Genomic DNA, 16,408 nt, shown 5'->3' on the forward strand with positions numbered 1-16,408 from the left:
TACACCTTTGCACATGTATGTATGAATTCAATTTTTGTGAATTTAAACTAAAAATAAATTAGGTAAATATATTTTGTATATTATCGAATTAATACTAAACTTTAGTAAAATGAATGATATGAGACCTAATGACGAACTCTGTCCCCGTTGCCCAATAGAGAAACAAGATGAACGAAGGAGAGAATAATGGAAAATGAGTTGAAAAAGTCAATAAAAATTAGTATAACTTAGAATAATACCATATGAGACCCAGGAGACAAAAACAGGCGGGTTTTCTTTTTTTTTTGAGTGAAGAAGTGTTATTGTAGAAAATTATGGGACTTTTTTTGGTAAATAGAAGGAGTATTATAAAAACTTAGATGACATGGCATGGCATTGCCACGTCAGATTGTGTAAAAATTGGGTGGTATTATGTGGGTGCCCTGTTCTGTTCATTTTTTCAGGGTCTCTCTCTGCGGAACTGAAATCAGAGTGAGTGAGGCATTTGCATTTGCAGTGCGAATCGTGAAACGACGAAGTTAGGATGTTTAGGAATCAGTACGATACGGATGTGACGACATGGAGCCCGGCGGGGCGCTTGTTCCAGGTCGAGTACGCCATGGAAGCTGTCAAGCAAGGTTCTGCCGCCATAGGTCTCCGATCTAAGACCCATGTGGTATTGGCCTGTGTCAACAAGGCTAACTCCGAGCTTTCTTCTCACCAGAAGAAGATCTTCAAGGTCGATGACCACATCGGCCTCGCCATTGCCGGTCTCACCGCCGACGGTCGAGTTCTCTCCCGCTACATGCGATCCGAGTGCATCAACTACAACTACACCTACGAATCGCCGCTCCCCGTCGGCCGACTCGTTGTTCAACTCGCCGATAAGGCCCAGGTTCGTTTTTTATGGAGAACCCTAACTTTCATTCATTCTCTGTGGCTTTTGATCGATGATTATCTGTTTGTTATTGCTATAGGGTTTGTGTTTGATGCTTTTTGAACAATCAGCGGTGGTTTTTAGATCGGGAATTGGGGGCTAGGTTTTAGTAGGAATTAGAAATTGGGGCATTACCCTCTTTATTTTGGGTTTTGTTTTAGAATTAAGGAACAAAAGAATGCGAAAAGTATTTCGTGATGTGTTTTTGGTAGAACGAATGGCTTGCCCTAAAAGAAATGAATGTTTGTATAATTTTTTGAATTTAGGTATCGTGTCTCGTGGGTTCTTCATGACTAATCTACTAAGCTGAAGTTGTACATGTAGGGTTCTTGTGTGCGCTTCAGTGTTTGGATTTTGCTCCCATCCAATGTCGAGTTAAACTTCGGATAAACCTACCCAGAATAGCACTGAACTTTGTTAGCATATATAGATATTACTTTTGGAAGTGAGAGCATAATATTGCAGGTTAGACGAACTCTGTTGTCATATTGTGATTTATGAAACTTAATAATCGATGTTGTTTATATGAAATGTCCATGTCTTTTGCACGAATGCTGTGTGACAAAAGGAACTTTATTTTTAAACTTTATTTTTTATTTCCTTATGCGAACACAAGTCAATGAATTATCTTATTTTTATCTTGTTGTTCTGTTGGTTTGACGGAGCATGTTTCATATTGGTATTGGTTTGGGTTCTTGCTAGGATTTTGGGCATGTTATATCTTACCAGTTTATCTTCTTTGGCATCCTTTTGTGTTGAATGTGAGGTGATCTTCTTTTGGATATGTTATTTATTATTTTGCTCTTAGTTTGTAGTCAATAACCGATCATTCTATCATTTGTGATATCTTATTCTGTTAAAATGAGGTGGTGCTCTCTTAGATATGCACGTACGTGCACTGTGAAAATATATATTTGTTTGGTTCTTAGTTGTTAGCTGTCATATAGAGGGGATGTGGATTTTGTGCATTTACATGCAACATGATTTGGTGAACTTATTGTATGTGTTTATCTATGTTGCTTGTGCTATGTGAACATTTCCTCTGTTGTCCCCAAATCCTTATAGAAAGTGTTTAGCACCGAATTTGTGCTTTCATTGCACCATCTATGAAACATGTATAGCTATCGCTTGCTTAATATTTTGATTTAGCTTGTATATTGTTTAGGTGGTGTTTAACAAATTGACAATTATATTGGTGTATTCATTAAAATGTAACAGTAAATTCAAATTTCAATCACGGGGATGTTGGCATGTTTAGCTTATTTCCGAAGAGTAGTTTAGGTGTCTTCCCTAACATCAGAGTAGTAATGTTAGTGATCTGTCATCCATAAGAATTGAACCTGAAGCGACCTGGATTTATTTTGTTTCTTTGGTTTGGTTTGGAAGATTCAAATATCAATTATCCATTGCTGAGGGGTCTTCATCCTCTTCAATAGGACTAGAGTACTAGTGTTAGTGTTTAGTAATGTTAGTGAGTGACATCTATTTAACTGAGACACTCAGTTGAAGTTGAAGAAGACTGGTTTTATTTGTTCGTTTAATTTGAAGGTTTTTTTATTTCAGGGCTCATTCTTGAGGTGCAATATCGTAATGTAATGTCCATGTAAAAAAAAGGGTTAATGTATTTCAAATCTGTCATATCAATGGAAAGTAGTGTTATTTCTCCTTAAACAAGTAATTATGATTGCTTCCATAAAGGGGAAAGAAAAAAAGCAACTATGGTGGCAATTGTTCACATTTCAGTTCCCTATGATTACAATTAGGTTTTTCATGTACTCTACAAGACACATTGCCTTATTTTAGTCACTTTTGTGTGTGGCAGGTGTGCACTCAACGCTCATGGAAACGACCTTATGGTGTTGGATTGCTAGTTGGTGGGTTGGATGAGTCTGGAGCTCACCTCTATTACAACTGCCCAAGTGGTAACTACTTTGAGTATCAGGCTTTTGCCATAGGGTCTCGTTCACAAGCTGCAAAAACGTATTTGGAACGCAGGTTTGAGAGCTTCAACGACTCATCACGAGAGGATTTGATTAAAGATGCACTCATTGCAACTAGGGAGACCTTGCAAGGAGAAAAGCTGAGGAGTTCCATCTGCACAATTGCTGTGGTAGGAGCTGGGGAGGCATTCCACATATTAGATCAGGACACTGTGCAACAGTTGATTGATGCATTTGAGATTGTGGCAGAGGAAGAGGTTCCTGCCGCTGAACCTGGTACTGGCGCTGATCAGGATGCTGCACCAGCGGAGGGTGCTGCACCAGCAGAGGGTGCCCCTGCCGATCAGGGGGCTGCAGCTGAAGAAGGTGCGGCTCCAATGGATATTTGAGGATGCTATAGATCAATTTCTTTTTCCTTGCTCGGAAATGAGGTTTTCTAGCATGTATTTGTTAGATTACACTGATGGATTACCCTCTACTCTGTCTTTTTCTTTTTTGGGGGTGGTTAATTTATCCTTGCCTCATCTGTGCGAACAGTCAAAATGGTTGCCATTAGTGAACTTAAGTCAAAATTTTCCTCCATACTAGTTATATTACTGAACTTGTTGGATATGCTCGATTTCATTTTGAATGTGCTATACGTTACGCGGGCAGGGGGCTTAAATAGAGTGCAGAGGAAATTCATTTGAATGCAATAATATTTTTTTTTAAATTATTCTTATACGAGGGTAATTTGTTATTACACATAAAAAAAGAGAGCCAGCTTCTTCGTAATGGAAGAATTTAAAATGTGAGCTTGGTTTTCTTGTGTTGTTAGTCGTTACCCAGTAGGGTATCAATTCGATTTTTATTCTCAAGTTTTGATTTTTCATCATTTGGGATCCATTTTAATGGGAACTTCGTGCGATTGTACCAAATACCAATATATATTTTTAGTTATAATCTCTCTTCTAATGATTAATTTCGTCAAACTATTTAAAAGTCTTACTGTGTGTATATATATATATCTATAGTTATATAGTACTGAATTTAGATATAAGAGAATAGAGAGGCATATGATGACCTAAGTGGCAGAGGAGAAAACCAAAGTGATCGATATGCAAAGAACATGGAAAGGAGTCTGGTGTATGGCATAGATGGATCTCCGCCTTCACTGTCTTGCCAAACGCCGCTGGGAGGGTTGGCACTTGCTTGGAAGGTCACAGCGGTGATGAGAGTTGCCACCACCAGAAGAACATTCCGGGCGTTGGTTTGTTTGTCATGTTGTTTGTCGTATTGAAAGCTCTTGAACCATCTCCATGACCCTGCAGTATTTTCCTTTGGTGAATTCGCCATTGTTTTCTTTTTCTTATGATTTGGGTTAAGTTTTATATGTTGAAGAAACACGAGTGAGCTTTTGGTCAACGGGAAAACGAGCAAGGAAGAAGAAGGGGAAGGCACTAGCTAGGGGAGTCATCAAAGACTGGGTCAGCTGCCACCTGTTGTGGAGGAGTCCATCAAAGGGCGAACGCATTTGATATAACTTGTAATATTCTAACGGCAAAGCCTCCATTTAACCTATTAATGTTTTACTTAAAAAATATTATTAAGTAAATAAAAATGATTAGTTTAATTATATGGGAATAATAATCATGAGAAAATTTAAATAGAAAAAGATTTGCTGCTGTCCAAGTTTATTTCTATTTTGGAAGATCTTAAATGATATTAGCTCTACAAATCCACCCTTTCAAATTATTAGATCTGAATAGACTTTCTTGGAACATTTTAAAAGATCTCACTTGTAGCGAGAAAATAGAAAACAGAAGAGAAACAAAATACAGCCAACAAAAAAAAAACAACAAAGAAAAGCCACAACCTAAACCAACAACGAGAAAAACCGAAAGACATAATAACCAGCAACGAAGGCTAAACAGAAGATAAACCAACCGAAAAACACACTTATTTCTAATGAGTTTTACATCGCTTCCAAAATGTTCTTGCCCACCTTGGTAGCCACCTTAGTAAAAAGGGTACACCAAAAGCAATTATCAGAATGCGAATGAGAATACCTTCGTCAGGCTGAATATTTTTCAAAGCCCATCCATAAGCAAACATTATAGAGTATATTGAAATGTGAAGCTCCCTTTGGAAAGGGAATCCTGCTGTGAGATATATTATTATACTTACTGATGTTACAAAACCCAACGAGTTCCCTATCAAGAACATATTTGGTGTACCATCATGAACGCCCAAAAATGCGAGAACTCCACTTAAAAAAAACACAGCTCTTGGCTGTTTATTTACAGCAGGAGGTGGAGCTTCAGCATAAGTGTTTGATGAAATGCTTGTCTCAGATTTTTTTGGTAAGAAACCATCCGAAGGATCCACTCCTGCTTGGAAGGTGACAGAGGCTATGAGTGCAGCCACAACTAGGAGCGCATTTCGTGTGTCACTTGACGAGTCTCTCCTATGCTTATACCTAAAGTATTTGATCCAGTCGGTCTCTACAGCATCCTGCTCTAGAGATGGAATGTGTTTGTAGTGTTAGATCAGTCATTTAAAACATTCCCTTGCTGATGTGTCTTTAGTTCCCTTAATAGCTTTTCTAATCAGCATTAGTAATAGATTGTACTAACTGCTCTACTACTATAAATAGACCTTGTTCTCATTTTTTTTGACATGTTTGAGATTAAGCAAAAACAAGAGAGAGAAAGAGAGATTTACTGAGTGTTTTATGAGGGTTGTAAACGGAATCAAGTGTATCTGATCTTGATTCCCCATTGGTGAGGCATTGTGTAATTCAGAAGCTAGTTCTCTTGTATGACTCTCTCTCTTGTATCGATTTCAATTATCAATAAAGGTCTCATTGCTATTCAATGTTCTGGTAATTCGAATTAGCTTTACTCTCTGTTTTAGTTTGTTATCATTACAGTTCAGATTACAAACTGTTTGTTTAATTTTCTTTGTCTTCCATTGCTGCTATGTTCTTTTGATCTTGTTCTTGAGAGTGATTCTAATCACTACAAGTGGTATCAGAGCCAGGTTGGTTAAAGACATCAAGAACTTGTTCTTTGAAGATCAAGAAACACAGCAATGTCATCTGCACGATTCGAGGTGGACAAGTTCAATGGTGAGAACGATTTTGGTTTGTGGAGAATCAAGATGAAAGCTCTTCTTGTTCATCAAGGAATCTCTGAAGCTCTGAGTGCAGAAGAATTAGACAACATCAAGGATGAAAAGACAAAGAAAGAAACCAAGAGCAAAGCACACAGTGCTATCCTCTTAAGTCTTGGTGATGAAGTCTTAAGGGAAGTGTCACTTGAAGAAACTGTTGCTGCATTGTGGAATAAACTTGCTTCGATCTACCTCAAGAAATCTCTGGCAAACAAGCTTTATCTGAAGAAAAAGTTATACACACTCCAAATGGATGAGACAAAAGAACTCAGGAAGCACTTGGATGATTTCAATAGAATTGTCCTAGAAATGTCTAACATTGGACTGAAGATCGATGAGGAAGACCGAGGTATAATTCTTCTTAGTTCTCTCCCTAAGTCTTATGAGCACTTTTTTGACACTATATTGTATGGAAAAGATACACTAACCATGGCAGAGGTGAAAGCTGCTCTTAACTCTAAAGAAATTCAAAAGAAGTCAGAAGAAAAGGGTGAGACTAGTGGAGAAGGCCTGATGGTTCGAGGCAGAAATGACAAGAAAGATTTCAAGAATTCCAAGAACTCTTATGGTCACAAGAGTAACAGTCATCACAAAGGGAAATCCAAATTCAAACCAGGCAAATTTTGCAATTACTGCAAGAAAGAAGGGCACTACAAATCAGAATGCTATCTTCTCAAGATCAAACAAAGTAAAGAAGGAAAGACAGAAAAAGGAGAAGCAGGATTAGTGTCTAATGGATATGAATCTAGTGATATGCTGGTGGTTTCGAATGAGAAATCAAATGAAGACTGGATATTGGACTCGAGATGCTCATTTCACATGTGTCCAAACAGAGACTTGTTCAGTAGCTTTGAAGAAATCTCAGGAGGGTCTGTTCTTTTGGGAAATAACAAAGCCTACAAAGTACAAGACATTGGTTCTGTGATCATCAAGATGCATGATAGTGTTAATAGGACAATTAAAAATGTTAGGTTTGTACCTGAATTAAGAAGAAACTTGTTGTCTATTGGTGTCCTAGCCTCCAATGGTTGTACCGTGAAAATTGAAGGCAGTCAAATGAATGTGCTCAAAGGTTCTTTGACTGTTATCAAAGGTGAATTCATAAATGGTCTTTACTTCTTGACAGGGAAGTCAGTAGTTGGAACTGCAGCTGTGGCTTCAAGTAAAGAATCAGACTTAACTCAGTTATGGCATCAAAGACTTGGCCACATCAGTGAAAGAGGTATTGCTGAACTGTTGAAACAGGGTGTTCTCAGTGGCAAGCTAGATTTTTGTGAAGAGTGCATCTATGGGAAGCACTGCAGAGTGAAATTTGGCCAAGGTACTCACACTACAACAACTCCATTAGCTTATATTCACTCTGACTTATGGGGACCCTCCAAGGTTCCATCTTTGGGTGGAGCAAACTACTTCATGAGCATTGTTGATGATTACTCAAGGAAAGTTTGGGTAATGCTCTTGAAGTCTAAAGATCAAGCCCTGGAAAGTTTCATTGCTTGGAAAACTCTCACTGAAACCTAAGTTGGGTTGAGAGTCAAGAAACTTAGGACCAATAATGGGCTTGAATTTTGCTCCAAGGAATTTGATAAATTCTGCAGTAGTGTGGGAATTGCAAGGCATAACACTGTTAGAAAAACCCCTCAGGAAAATGGAGTTACTGAGATGATGAACAGAACTCTCTTAGAGAGAGTGAGATGCATGTTAAAGGTTGCAAACCTTGAGAGGAAGTTCTGGGGAGAAGCTGTTACTACAGCCAGCTACTTGATAAACAAGTGTCCCTCAGTAGCTTTGAAATTCAAAACTCCTCAAGAAGCTTGGACTGGGAAGAAACCAAGCTATGAACACTTGAAAGTGTTTGGCTGCACAACATATGCACATATAAGACAAGATAAGCTCGAGCCTAGAGCTATCAAGTGCATATTCATTGGATACCCCAATGGTGTTAAAGGGTACAAACTGTGGTGCCTATAAGAAGGTTATAAGAAGTGCATCATTAGTCGAGATGTGGCTTTTAGAGAAGAAATGATGCCAATGAAGATCAGTAAAGATACTGACAGAAGAATAAATCATGCCACAACTCAAGTGGAAGTTGACAAAGGTGCAAATGCTCAACGAGAAACTGTTGTAGGAGATCAAACTGAAAACACTCAATGAGATGAGACAACAAGTGAGTTGAGTGGTTATCAGTTTGCTAGGGACAGTAAAAGATGGGAGATCAAGGCACCAGAAAGACTTGGATATGCAGACTTCATTGCATATGCCCTGTCTATTGCAAAAGAAGAAATCAGTTCTGATCCCCTGACTGTCCAAGAGGCTCTCAATAGACCTGAAGGTAAAGCCTGGAAGAAGGCTATGGATGATGAAATGGAGTCTCTAAGGAAAATTAGAACATGGATTGTAGTAAACAGACCTGGTCATGCCAGACTTGTAGGCTGCAAATGGATCTTAAAGGTAAAGGAAGGGATACCTGGGGTTGAGCAAGCAAGATTCAAGGCTAGGCTAGTAGCAAAGGGCTTCACTCAGAAGGAGGGGGTTGATTATAATGAAATTTTCTCTCCAGTTGTAAAACAAACATCAATTCGAGTCATGTTAGCCAAAGCAGCCAAAGATCACCTTGAGGTGGACCAAATGGATGTTAAGACAACATTTCTTCATGGTGAGCTTGAAGAAGAAATCTACATGGAACAACCTCAAGGATATGACAATGGTGATCCTAATCAAGTCTGTCTACTCAAGAGGTCCCTATATGGACTAAAATAGGCTCCCAGGCAATGGAATATCAAGTTTGACAGCTTTATCACTAGTATTGGTTTCACTAAGAGTCAGTATGATCCATGTGTGTACATCAATCAACATCTATACTTGCTTCTGTATGTTGATGACATACTGATTGTTGGGAAGAACAAGAGTGAAATCAAGAGAATCAAAGAAAAGCTGAGTGAGGAATTTGAAATGAAAGACCTTAGCAAGGCCAAGAAAATTTTGGGGATGGAGATTGATCAAATTCAGAAAGGGGTGATCAAACTATCACAAGCAAGCTACTTGAAGAAAGTATTAGAAAAGTTTGGTAGGGACAACTCTAAAGCTGTGTCCACACCTCTAGCTCCACACTTCAAACTTTCTCAATCTCAGAATCCTCAAACAGAAGCAGAAAAGAAACTCATGGAGAAAGTTCCTTACACTAGTATTGTGGGAAGCCTAATGTATGCCATGGTCTGTACTAGACCAGACCTGGCACATACTCTAAGTGTTGTGAGCAGATTCATGGCTAACCCTGGAGATGCTCATTGGTCAGCTGTCAAATGGATACTCAGGTACATCAAAGGCTCACTTAACCTGGGGTTAATCTACAATGATAAATCAGAGACAACAAAAGATGTTGTAGGTTATGTTGACAGTGACTATGCTGCAAATATAGACACAAGAAGGTCTCTAACTGGTCTAGTGTTTACTGCATTTGGTGGAGCAGTCAGTTGGAAATCAAACCTGCAGAAAGTTGTTGCCCTCTCCACTACTGAAGCTGAATACATGGTAGCAATTGAAGCTTTCAAAGAAGCTCTTTGGTTAAAGGGTCTAACACATGAACTTGGCTTAAACTCGAGCAATATAATTGTCTACTGTGACAATCAAAGTGCATTGCACTTGATTAAAAATCCTATGCTACATGAGAGGTCTAAGCACATAGACATAAAGTTTCACTTTATTAGAGAAATTGTAGCAAATGGAGAAGTTCAAGCCAAGAAAATCAGCACTGATGAAAATCCAGCTGACATATTGACAAAGAGTGTAAGCTTGACAAAGTTCAAGCACTGTCTAAGTCTACTCAACATCAACAAGTGTTGATACTTCAAACTCATTATCAGGTTCTACAGCACATCAGCTCCATTTCAGTTTAAAATGACTAATCTAAGGTGGATTTGTAGTGTTAGATCAATCATTTAAAACATTCCCTTGCTGATGTGTCTTTAGTTCCCTTAATAGCTTTTCTAATCAGCATTAGTAACAAATTGTACTAACTGCTCTACTACTATAAATAGACCTTGTTCTCATTTTTTTTTGACATGATTGAGATTAGCAAAAACAAGAGAGAGAGAGAGATTTACTGAGTGTTTTATGAGGGTTGTAAACGGAATCAAGTGTATTTGATCTTGATTCCCCATTGGTGAGGCATTGTGTAATTCAGAAGCTAGTTCTCTTGTATGACTCTCTCTCTTGTACTGATTTCAATTATCAATAAAGGTCGCATTGCTATTCAATGTTTTGGTAATTCGAATTAGCTTTACTCTCTGTTTTAGTTTGCTATCATTACAGTTCAGATTACAAACTGTTTGTTTAATTTTCTTTGTCTTCCATTGCTGCTATGTTCTTTTGATCTTGTTCTTGAGAGTGATTCCAATCACTACAGTGTTGAAGTGGTGGTGATGATGATGATATGGTGTTTGTGGTATTGATATCTCGGCCTCTAACAACTCCGGCGAGTCGCAAGATTTCATGGAGTTGAACATCACTTGGATTTTCCATCACTAAATCCATTAATTCCATTGGTGTTAAACCCTTTGAGTTCCTTTCATTCAATTTTAGTGTGCTGAAAATGTTGTTGTTGTTGAGTAGGAATTCTACAATCTGCACATTGTAAAAAATAGTGTCCATCTAATTAGAATTATCATTTCTCATTTATTACATTAAATAAATTACACATCTCATACAAGCCCCTAGCAACTTAATTTTTTTAATTTTAAATTTTAATAATAAAGTAAAACCTCTCTCTATATATATCATTATCAATTTTATTACTCCAGATGTAGCTAAAATTATTGACTTTAACAAGAAAGTATCTTATTGACGAATTGCTACCTTCCGTACTTATAAAGGCAAAGATTTAATAATAATTCTAAATATACTAAATTATTGTCTAGAACAAATTTTAGAAAAAAAATTATTTCATCTTAGATTTTAAAGCAACATACCGTATCATATATATATTTATATTGTGATATTTAGATAATAATTACTACGTGAAGGCAAGTTCTTTAACATGAGAATAAAAAAATTTGTAACTTTTTATATTGTAAAGTTCATTCCTATTTATAATTAACCAAATTGAAACTAGATTTTTTTATGAAAAGTATTCCAATACAGAATACCACCTTATAGAGGTGGTGTCAAAATAATAAACATTAATCTTGTGCCTCACTAAATAGTTAACAATTCAACAATACCCCATAACAATTCATTTTAAAATCTCAAGGTTTAAACCATTAATTTTGTATTTTCTAGAGTTAAACATCAATTTAAAAAATTCGTGCTATGCCATACTTGATAATTTTAAGATTTCAATCATACCAATATTTTTTATCAGATTTATATACAAGCAAAACAATCAAACTTACCCCATGTTGCTTTCTAGAGACAGCAAGGTGGAGAATAGTGTTTCCGTCTCTATCAACCCAATTCACAATCTCCTCTAATCCAAGCTTTTCAAGCCATTCCACCAACTTTTTAAACACCTCAAATCTGTAATATTTGACAGCCAAATGGAGTGTCGTTTCTTCAAAATCTGTCAAATCCTTAACAAATTCAGCTGAGAAAGAAATCACTTCATTCATAACATCAATCTTGTCATGAACAACAGCATAGTGAATACTCGTTCTTCCATCTCTTCCCTTCAAACGACATATCTCAGACCTACTACTTGTTGTCGTATTCCATACCAATAATAGCTCTTTCACTATCTCTACATGTCCTAAACCTGAAGCTATGTCCAATGGTTGAAACCCTTCGTTGTTTTGCTCCATCACCAACTCAGGCTTCAGTCGAATGAGCTCTTTCACGAAGCTCAACTTCCCTGATTTTGTAGCTACGTGAAGTGGAGTTTCGTTTGGAGAGACAAAAGAGTAATCGATGAGAATCAAAGGGTTTTCTTAAAAAAAATTTTGTAATGTTTACACATTGCCTGTAAGAGCAGCTTCGTACAATCTACTCTCCATATTTTCCACGAGTTTCTCTTGTGGTAATTATCAGAGTAGAGATATTTATACAACAAAAACATTATGAAAAGTGTCGTGTTTATTGTTGATATGTAGAGCTGGTCTTGATAAATATACGAAACAGCCAACACGCTTCTCTTCCTTTTTGAGAAGGTAAAGTTTTAGGTCTCTGTAGGAATTTACTTCACTGACCCTACACTAACTCACTCAATAGTCAGTACACGAAGATCAGATCTGACGTTTCACACAATAAAAAAACAAATGGCACACAATTGGACACTACACACATAATAACATAGTAACTCAATTTCTATCATTTGCAGAATTGATCACCTTCTAGTATTCTACAATATTTCAGAAAGAAATTAGGTCAATATAGAATACCACAAACACAAGTGCAGAGAAGAGAGGAAAAGAGAAATAAAAAATTGCCTTATTTTAGTCGCTTACCTTTGTGTGTGGCAGGTGTGTCTCAACGCTCATAGAAACGACCTTATGGTGTTGGATTGCTAGATGGTGGGTCGGATGAGTCTGGAGCTCACCTCTATTACAACTACCCAAGTGGTAACTACTTTGAGTATCAGACATATGCCATACGGTCTTGTTCACAAGCTGCAAAAATGTATTTGGAATGCAGGTTTGAAAGCGAGGATTTGATTAAAGATGCTCTCATTGCAACTAGGGAGACCTTGCATTTTTAGTCTAAAAACTATATTAAGGTCCTTTGTTTTCAGTAGTTATATTTTGTCTTACTTAGCTGTTTTAACTAACTGAGGTTGTTATGTTCAGTTAGTTAAGTATCTCTGCTTTGGTATAAATGATGTTACTTTGTAATTTCTCAATTCATTCAATACAATTACTAGATTTTCTACTCAATTTCTCTCTTGAGTCTTCTCTGGTTTGTTTATACTAATATGGTATCATAGCCTTTGGTGTTCTTGGTTGTTCTTTTTCCCTCCATTTTTTTTTCATTCCTCTGATTTCATGGCTGTCACCCGAAGTGGTCTTGCTACTGATGATTCGACTGAAGCTCAAAATTTTTTGACCGAAGCCACTCGTCCTGTGATGTCTAACCCAAGTTCTTCCTCGTACAAAGATGAAAGCCGTAATCCTTATCATCTCGGTCATGGTGATCATCCGAGTGTCAACTTAGTTCCAAAGATCCTCACTGGGGGTGAAAACTATAGTTCTTGGAGGAGATCGATGATGGTGGCTCTTCTTGCTCGAAACAAGGTTCAGTTTGTGAATGGCAAGCTTCATCAACCCGATCCATCTCATGATGATTATGATTCTTGGTGTAGATGCAACAACACTGTCATTTCTTGGATCTTACATGTTGTATCTACTGAGATAGTTGATAGTATAATGTACCTTGATGATGCCTCCATGATTTGGAGTGACCTCTATGAGCGATTCCATCAAAATAATGGTCCTAGGGTGTTTGAAGTTAAACGGACCATGCAGGCTCTTACTCAGGGCAGTACTACCATACAGACCTACTTCACACGACTCAAAATTCTTTGGGATTCGGTTCGTGAATATCGCCCTCAACTTGTTTGTCATTGTGGCGCAATGAAAACCATCCTTGAATATCAAGAACAAGATAGGGTACTTGAATTTCTAGTGGGTCTCAATGATTCATACTCTGTTGCACAGTCCCAAATTCTTATGCAAGATCCCCTCCCAACCATCAATAAAGTTTACTCTACCCTCATTCAAGAAGAGAGACAGAGAGGCCTTCATTATGCTCCTCCTGAACCCCATGCACCAGTCTCCATAACTCCTCATCATTTTGCTTCCAATGCCCAATTCAATTGGTCCAAAGTGACATGTACTCACTGTGGTCTCTCTGGTCATACTATAGCTAAATGCTATAAACTTCATGGTTACCCCCTGGTCACAAATTCCATGGAAAAGGGCGTTTTACGGGCTCATCCAAACCAACTGCTCATATGACTGAGGCTACTGTCCATACAACAGGAGACAATTGTGATGCTGCCCAGAATTTACTGTATAATCTCTCTTCAACTCAATGTCAGCAGATTATTGCCTTACTTGCCCAGAAAATTCAGGAACCATCTTCTTCTACTACCTCTGACCAGCCTATGGTTTCTAACTTCATTGGTAAGACTTCTTCTGTCCCAAATACTTTTTGGATCACTGACATAGGTGTTACACACCATGTGTGTCATGATCTCAACTTGTTCTCTACCACCACTCATAATAAGTTTTTGTCTTCTATGACCCTACTTACTGGTCACACAACTCAGGTTTCATGTATTGGCACTATTGTTCTTTCTTCTTCTCTCACTCTCTATAATGTTTTATATGTTCTTACTTTTCAGTATAACCTTTTTTCTGTTAGTGCCTTAACTAAATCAGCTACTTGCTCTTTCTCATTTTTTGCCTCTCATTGTGTCATCCAGGACACCACTCAGACTATTCAGATTGGGATGGGTGAGCGGATTGGCAATCTTTACTATTTTTGTCCTTCTACTTGTAATACATTTTCTGTACAACCATCTGTTCTTGCATTTTCTGATTCCAAACCTACAACTGAATCATTGTGGCATTATAGATTGGGCCACCCCTCTTCTGTAAAAAATCATTCTTTGAATAAAGAGATTTCTTTTCAGCATACTTCTTGTTCTGATTTTCACTGTTCTACTTGTCATTATGCTAAGCAAAAACGCCCACCTTTTCTTTCTAATCATGACATTGCTAAAGCTTGTTTTGATCTTATTCACATTGATATTTGGGGTCCTTTTCATACTATGACTGTTGAGGGGTATAGGTATTTCATCACCATTGTTGATGATTGCTCAAGACATACAGGGGTTTTCTTTATTAAACACAAATCAGAGGCTTATTAAGCTATTCCTAAGTTTCTTACTTTTCTCAAAACACAATTTAATATCCAAGTAAAAGCTGTAAGGTCTGATCATGCCAAGGAGCTGCAATTTCCTGATTTATTTTTGTCTTTAGGCATTCTTCATTTTCATTCATGTGTTGAGAGGCCTCAACAAAACTCTGTTGTTGAAAGAAAACATCAACACTTGCTCAATGTAGCTCGAGCACTTTTGTTTCAATCTCATATTCCTCTTCCCTATTGGAGTGATTGCATTTTGACTGCCACTAATTTGATCAATCACATTTGTACTCCTAATCTGAAAAATAAATCTCCTTTTGAAATTCTTCATCATAGGTCTCCCAATTATCAACATCTTAAGGTTTTTGGTTGCTTAGCATATGCTTCCACTCTTCCTAGTTATTGTTCTAAATTTTCTCCTCGTGCTACAACTTGCATTTTTCTTGGCTATCCCATCGGTATGAAGGCCTACAAACTCTTGGATTTAGATTCCATTCGTATCTTTTATTTTCGTGCTGTTGAGTTTCATGAATTTTTGTTTCCCTTTGTTACTGGGCATGACTTACCTGGTCAGTATGCCAATTTATTTTCCGAAACTTTACTGCCTTCTTTTTCTATTATGTTACCTATTACTGTGTCTATCCTCAATACATCTATTTTGAATCCCTCTGTTGTTCCAGCTGCTGTTCCTGCCACCACTCGTTCCAATAGGCCAATCCGCAAGCCTTCCTATCTTGTTGATTATCATTGTAATCTTGCCATTAATTTTTCTTGTCATTCTTCTCAGGTTTCCACTGGTGTCCCTCGGTATCCCATTGATAAATATCTTGATTACTCTCATTTATCCCCAACTTTTCGTGCCACTCTTCTTGCCATTTCTAGCAATATTGAACCTGAGTTTTATCATCAAGCAGTTGGTATAGCTGAGTGGGATTTAGCTATGGCTACTGAACTTGATGCTCTTGAAAGGAACAACCTTGAACTATTGTTAGTATACCTCCAAATCAACACACTGTGGGTAGCAAGTGGGTTTACAGGATCAAACATAATGCTGATGGTTCCATTGAGCGCTACAAAGCTCGTTTAGTGGCAAAGGGGTATGCTCAGCAAGAAGGCATCGATTACACTGATACTTTTGCTCCTGTGGCCAAACTTGTTTCAGTCAAGCTCCTTCTAGCTTTTGCTGCGGTTCATGGCTGGTTTTTACATCAGTTAGACGTCAATAATGGCTTCCTCCATGGAGATTTGCATGAGGAGGTGTTTATGACTTTACCTCAAGGGTATCTTCCTAAGGGGGAGTTACCCATACGACCAGTTTTTAAGTTGCACAAGTCCTTATATGGACTCAAACAAGCCTCTCGGCCATGGTTCGAAAAAATTTCAAGTGCTTTGAAAGAGGAAGGTTTTCTACATTCAGCTACTGACCATTCTCTTTTATTTAAGCAGTCTAATACCAGCTTTATTGCACTTCTTATGTATGTTGATGATGTTATTGTGGCTAGCAATAATTTACAAGAAGTTGAGCGACTTAAAGCAAGCTTGA

At 37.7% G+C, this 16,408-nt stretch overlaps 4 protein-coding genes across 4 annotated transcripts; 2 read left to right on the forward strand and 2 right to left on the reverse strand.

Annotated features, from left to right (window-relative positions):
* The first annotated feature begins 422 nt into the window (after nucleotides 1-422).
* Nucleotides 423-3,438, forward strand: LOC133807068 (proteasome subunit alpha type-1-A-like). The gene is made up of 2 exons (XM_062245211.1): nucleotides 423-874; nucleotides 2,739-3,438. The coding sequence occupies exons 1-2, from the start codon at nucleotides 524-526 to the stop codon at nucleotides 3,243-3,245; spliced, it is 858 nt and encodes a 285-aa protein (XP_062101195.1). The 5' UTR covers nucleotides 423-523; the 3' UTR covers nucleotides 3,246-3,438.
* Nucleotides 3,439-4,697: 1,259 nt separating this feature from the next.
* Nucleotides 4,698-5,367, reverse strand: LOC133805632 (uncharacterized; the record flags this gene model as incomplete). The annotated part of the gene is made up of 1 exon (XM_062243804.1): nucleotides 4,698-5,367. A coding segment is annotated over one exon (567 nt), but the record flags the coding sequence as incomplete, so codon positions are not given.
* Nucleotides 5,368-10,341: 4,974 nt separating this feature from the next.
* On the reverse strand, nucleotides 10,342-11,930 carry LOC133805633 (ankyrin repeat-containing protein BDA1-like). The gene is made up of 2 exons (XM_062243806.1): nucleotides 11,400-11,930; nucleotides 10,342-10,632 (listed from the first exon to the last, which is right to left on the reverse strand). The coding sequence occupies exons 1-2, from the start codon at nucleotides 11,802-11,804 to the stop codon at nucleotides 10,342-10,344; spliced, it is 696 nt and encodes a 231-aa protein (XP_062099790.1). The 5' UTR covers nucleotides 11,805-11,930.
* A 1,050-nt stretch (nucleotides 11,931-12,980) lies between these two features.
* LOC133805634 (uncharacterized) lies at nucleotides 12,981-13,952 on the forward strand. Its single transcript, XM_062243807.1, has one exon. It carries the CDS (start codon nucleotides 12,981-12,983, stop codon nucleotides 13,950-13,952), a length of 972 nt encoding a protein of 323 aa, XP_062099791.1.
* The last annotated feature ends 2,456 nt before the right edge of the window (nucleotides 13,953-16,408 follow it).

This window comes from Humulus lupulus, chromosome X, assembly GCF_963169125.1.
Source record: "Humulus lupulus chromosome X, drHumLupu1.1, whole genome shotgun sequence".
Taxonomy (NCBI): domain Eukaryota; kingdom Viridiplantae; phylum Streptophyta; class Magnoliopsida; order Rosales; family Cannabaceae; genus Humulus; species Humulus lupulus.

Coding starts and splice junctions, on each gene's coding strand:
- LOC133807068 (XM_062245211.1), top strand. CDS start 524: ATGTTTAGGAATCAGTACGATACGGATGTGACGACATGGAGCCCGGCG. Junction 875..2,738: donor AACTCGCCGATAAGGCCCAG/GTTCGTTTTTTA, acceptor TGTGTGTGGCAG/GTGTGCACTCAACGCTCATG.
- LOC133805633 (XM_062243806.1), bottom strand. CDS start 11,804: ATGGAGCAAAACAACGAAGGGTTTCAACCATTGGACATAGCTTCAGGT. Junction 10,633..11,399: donor TCTCTAGAAAGCAACATGGG/GTAAGTTTGATT, acceptor TACAATGTGCAG/ATTGTAGAATTCCTACTCAA.
- LOC133805634 (XM_062243807.1), top strand. CDS start 12,981: ATGGCTGTCACCCGAAGTGGTCTTGCTACTGATGATTCGACTGAAGCT.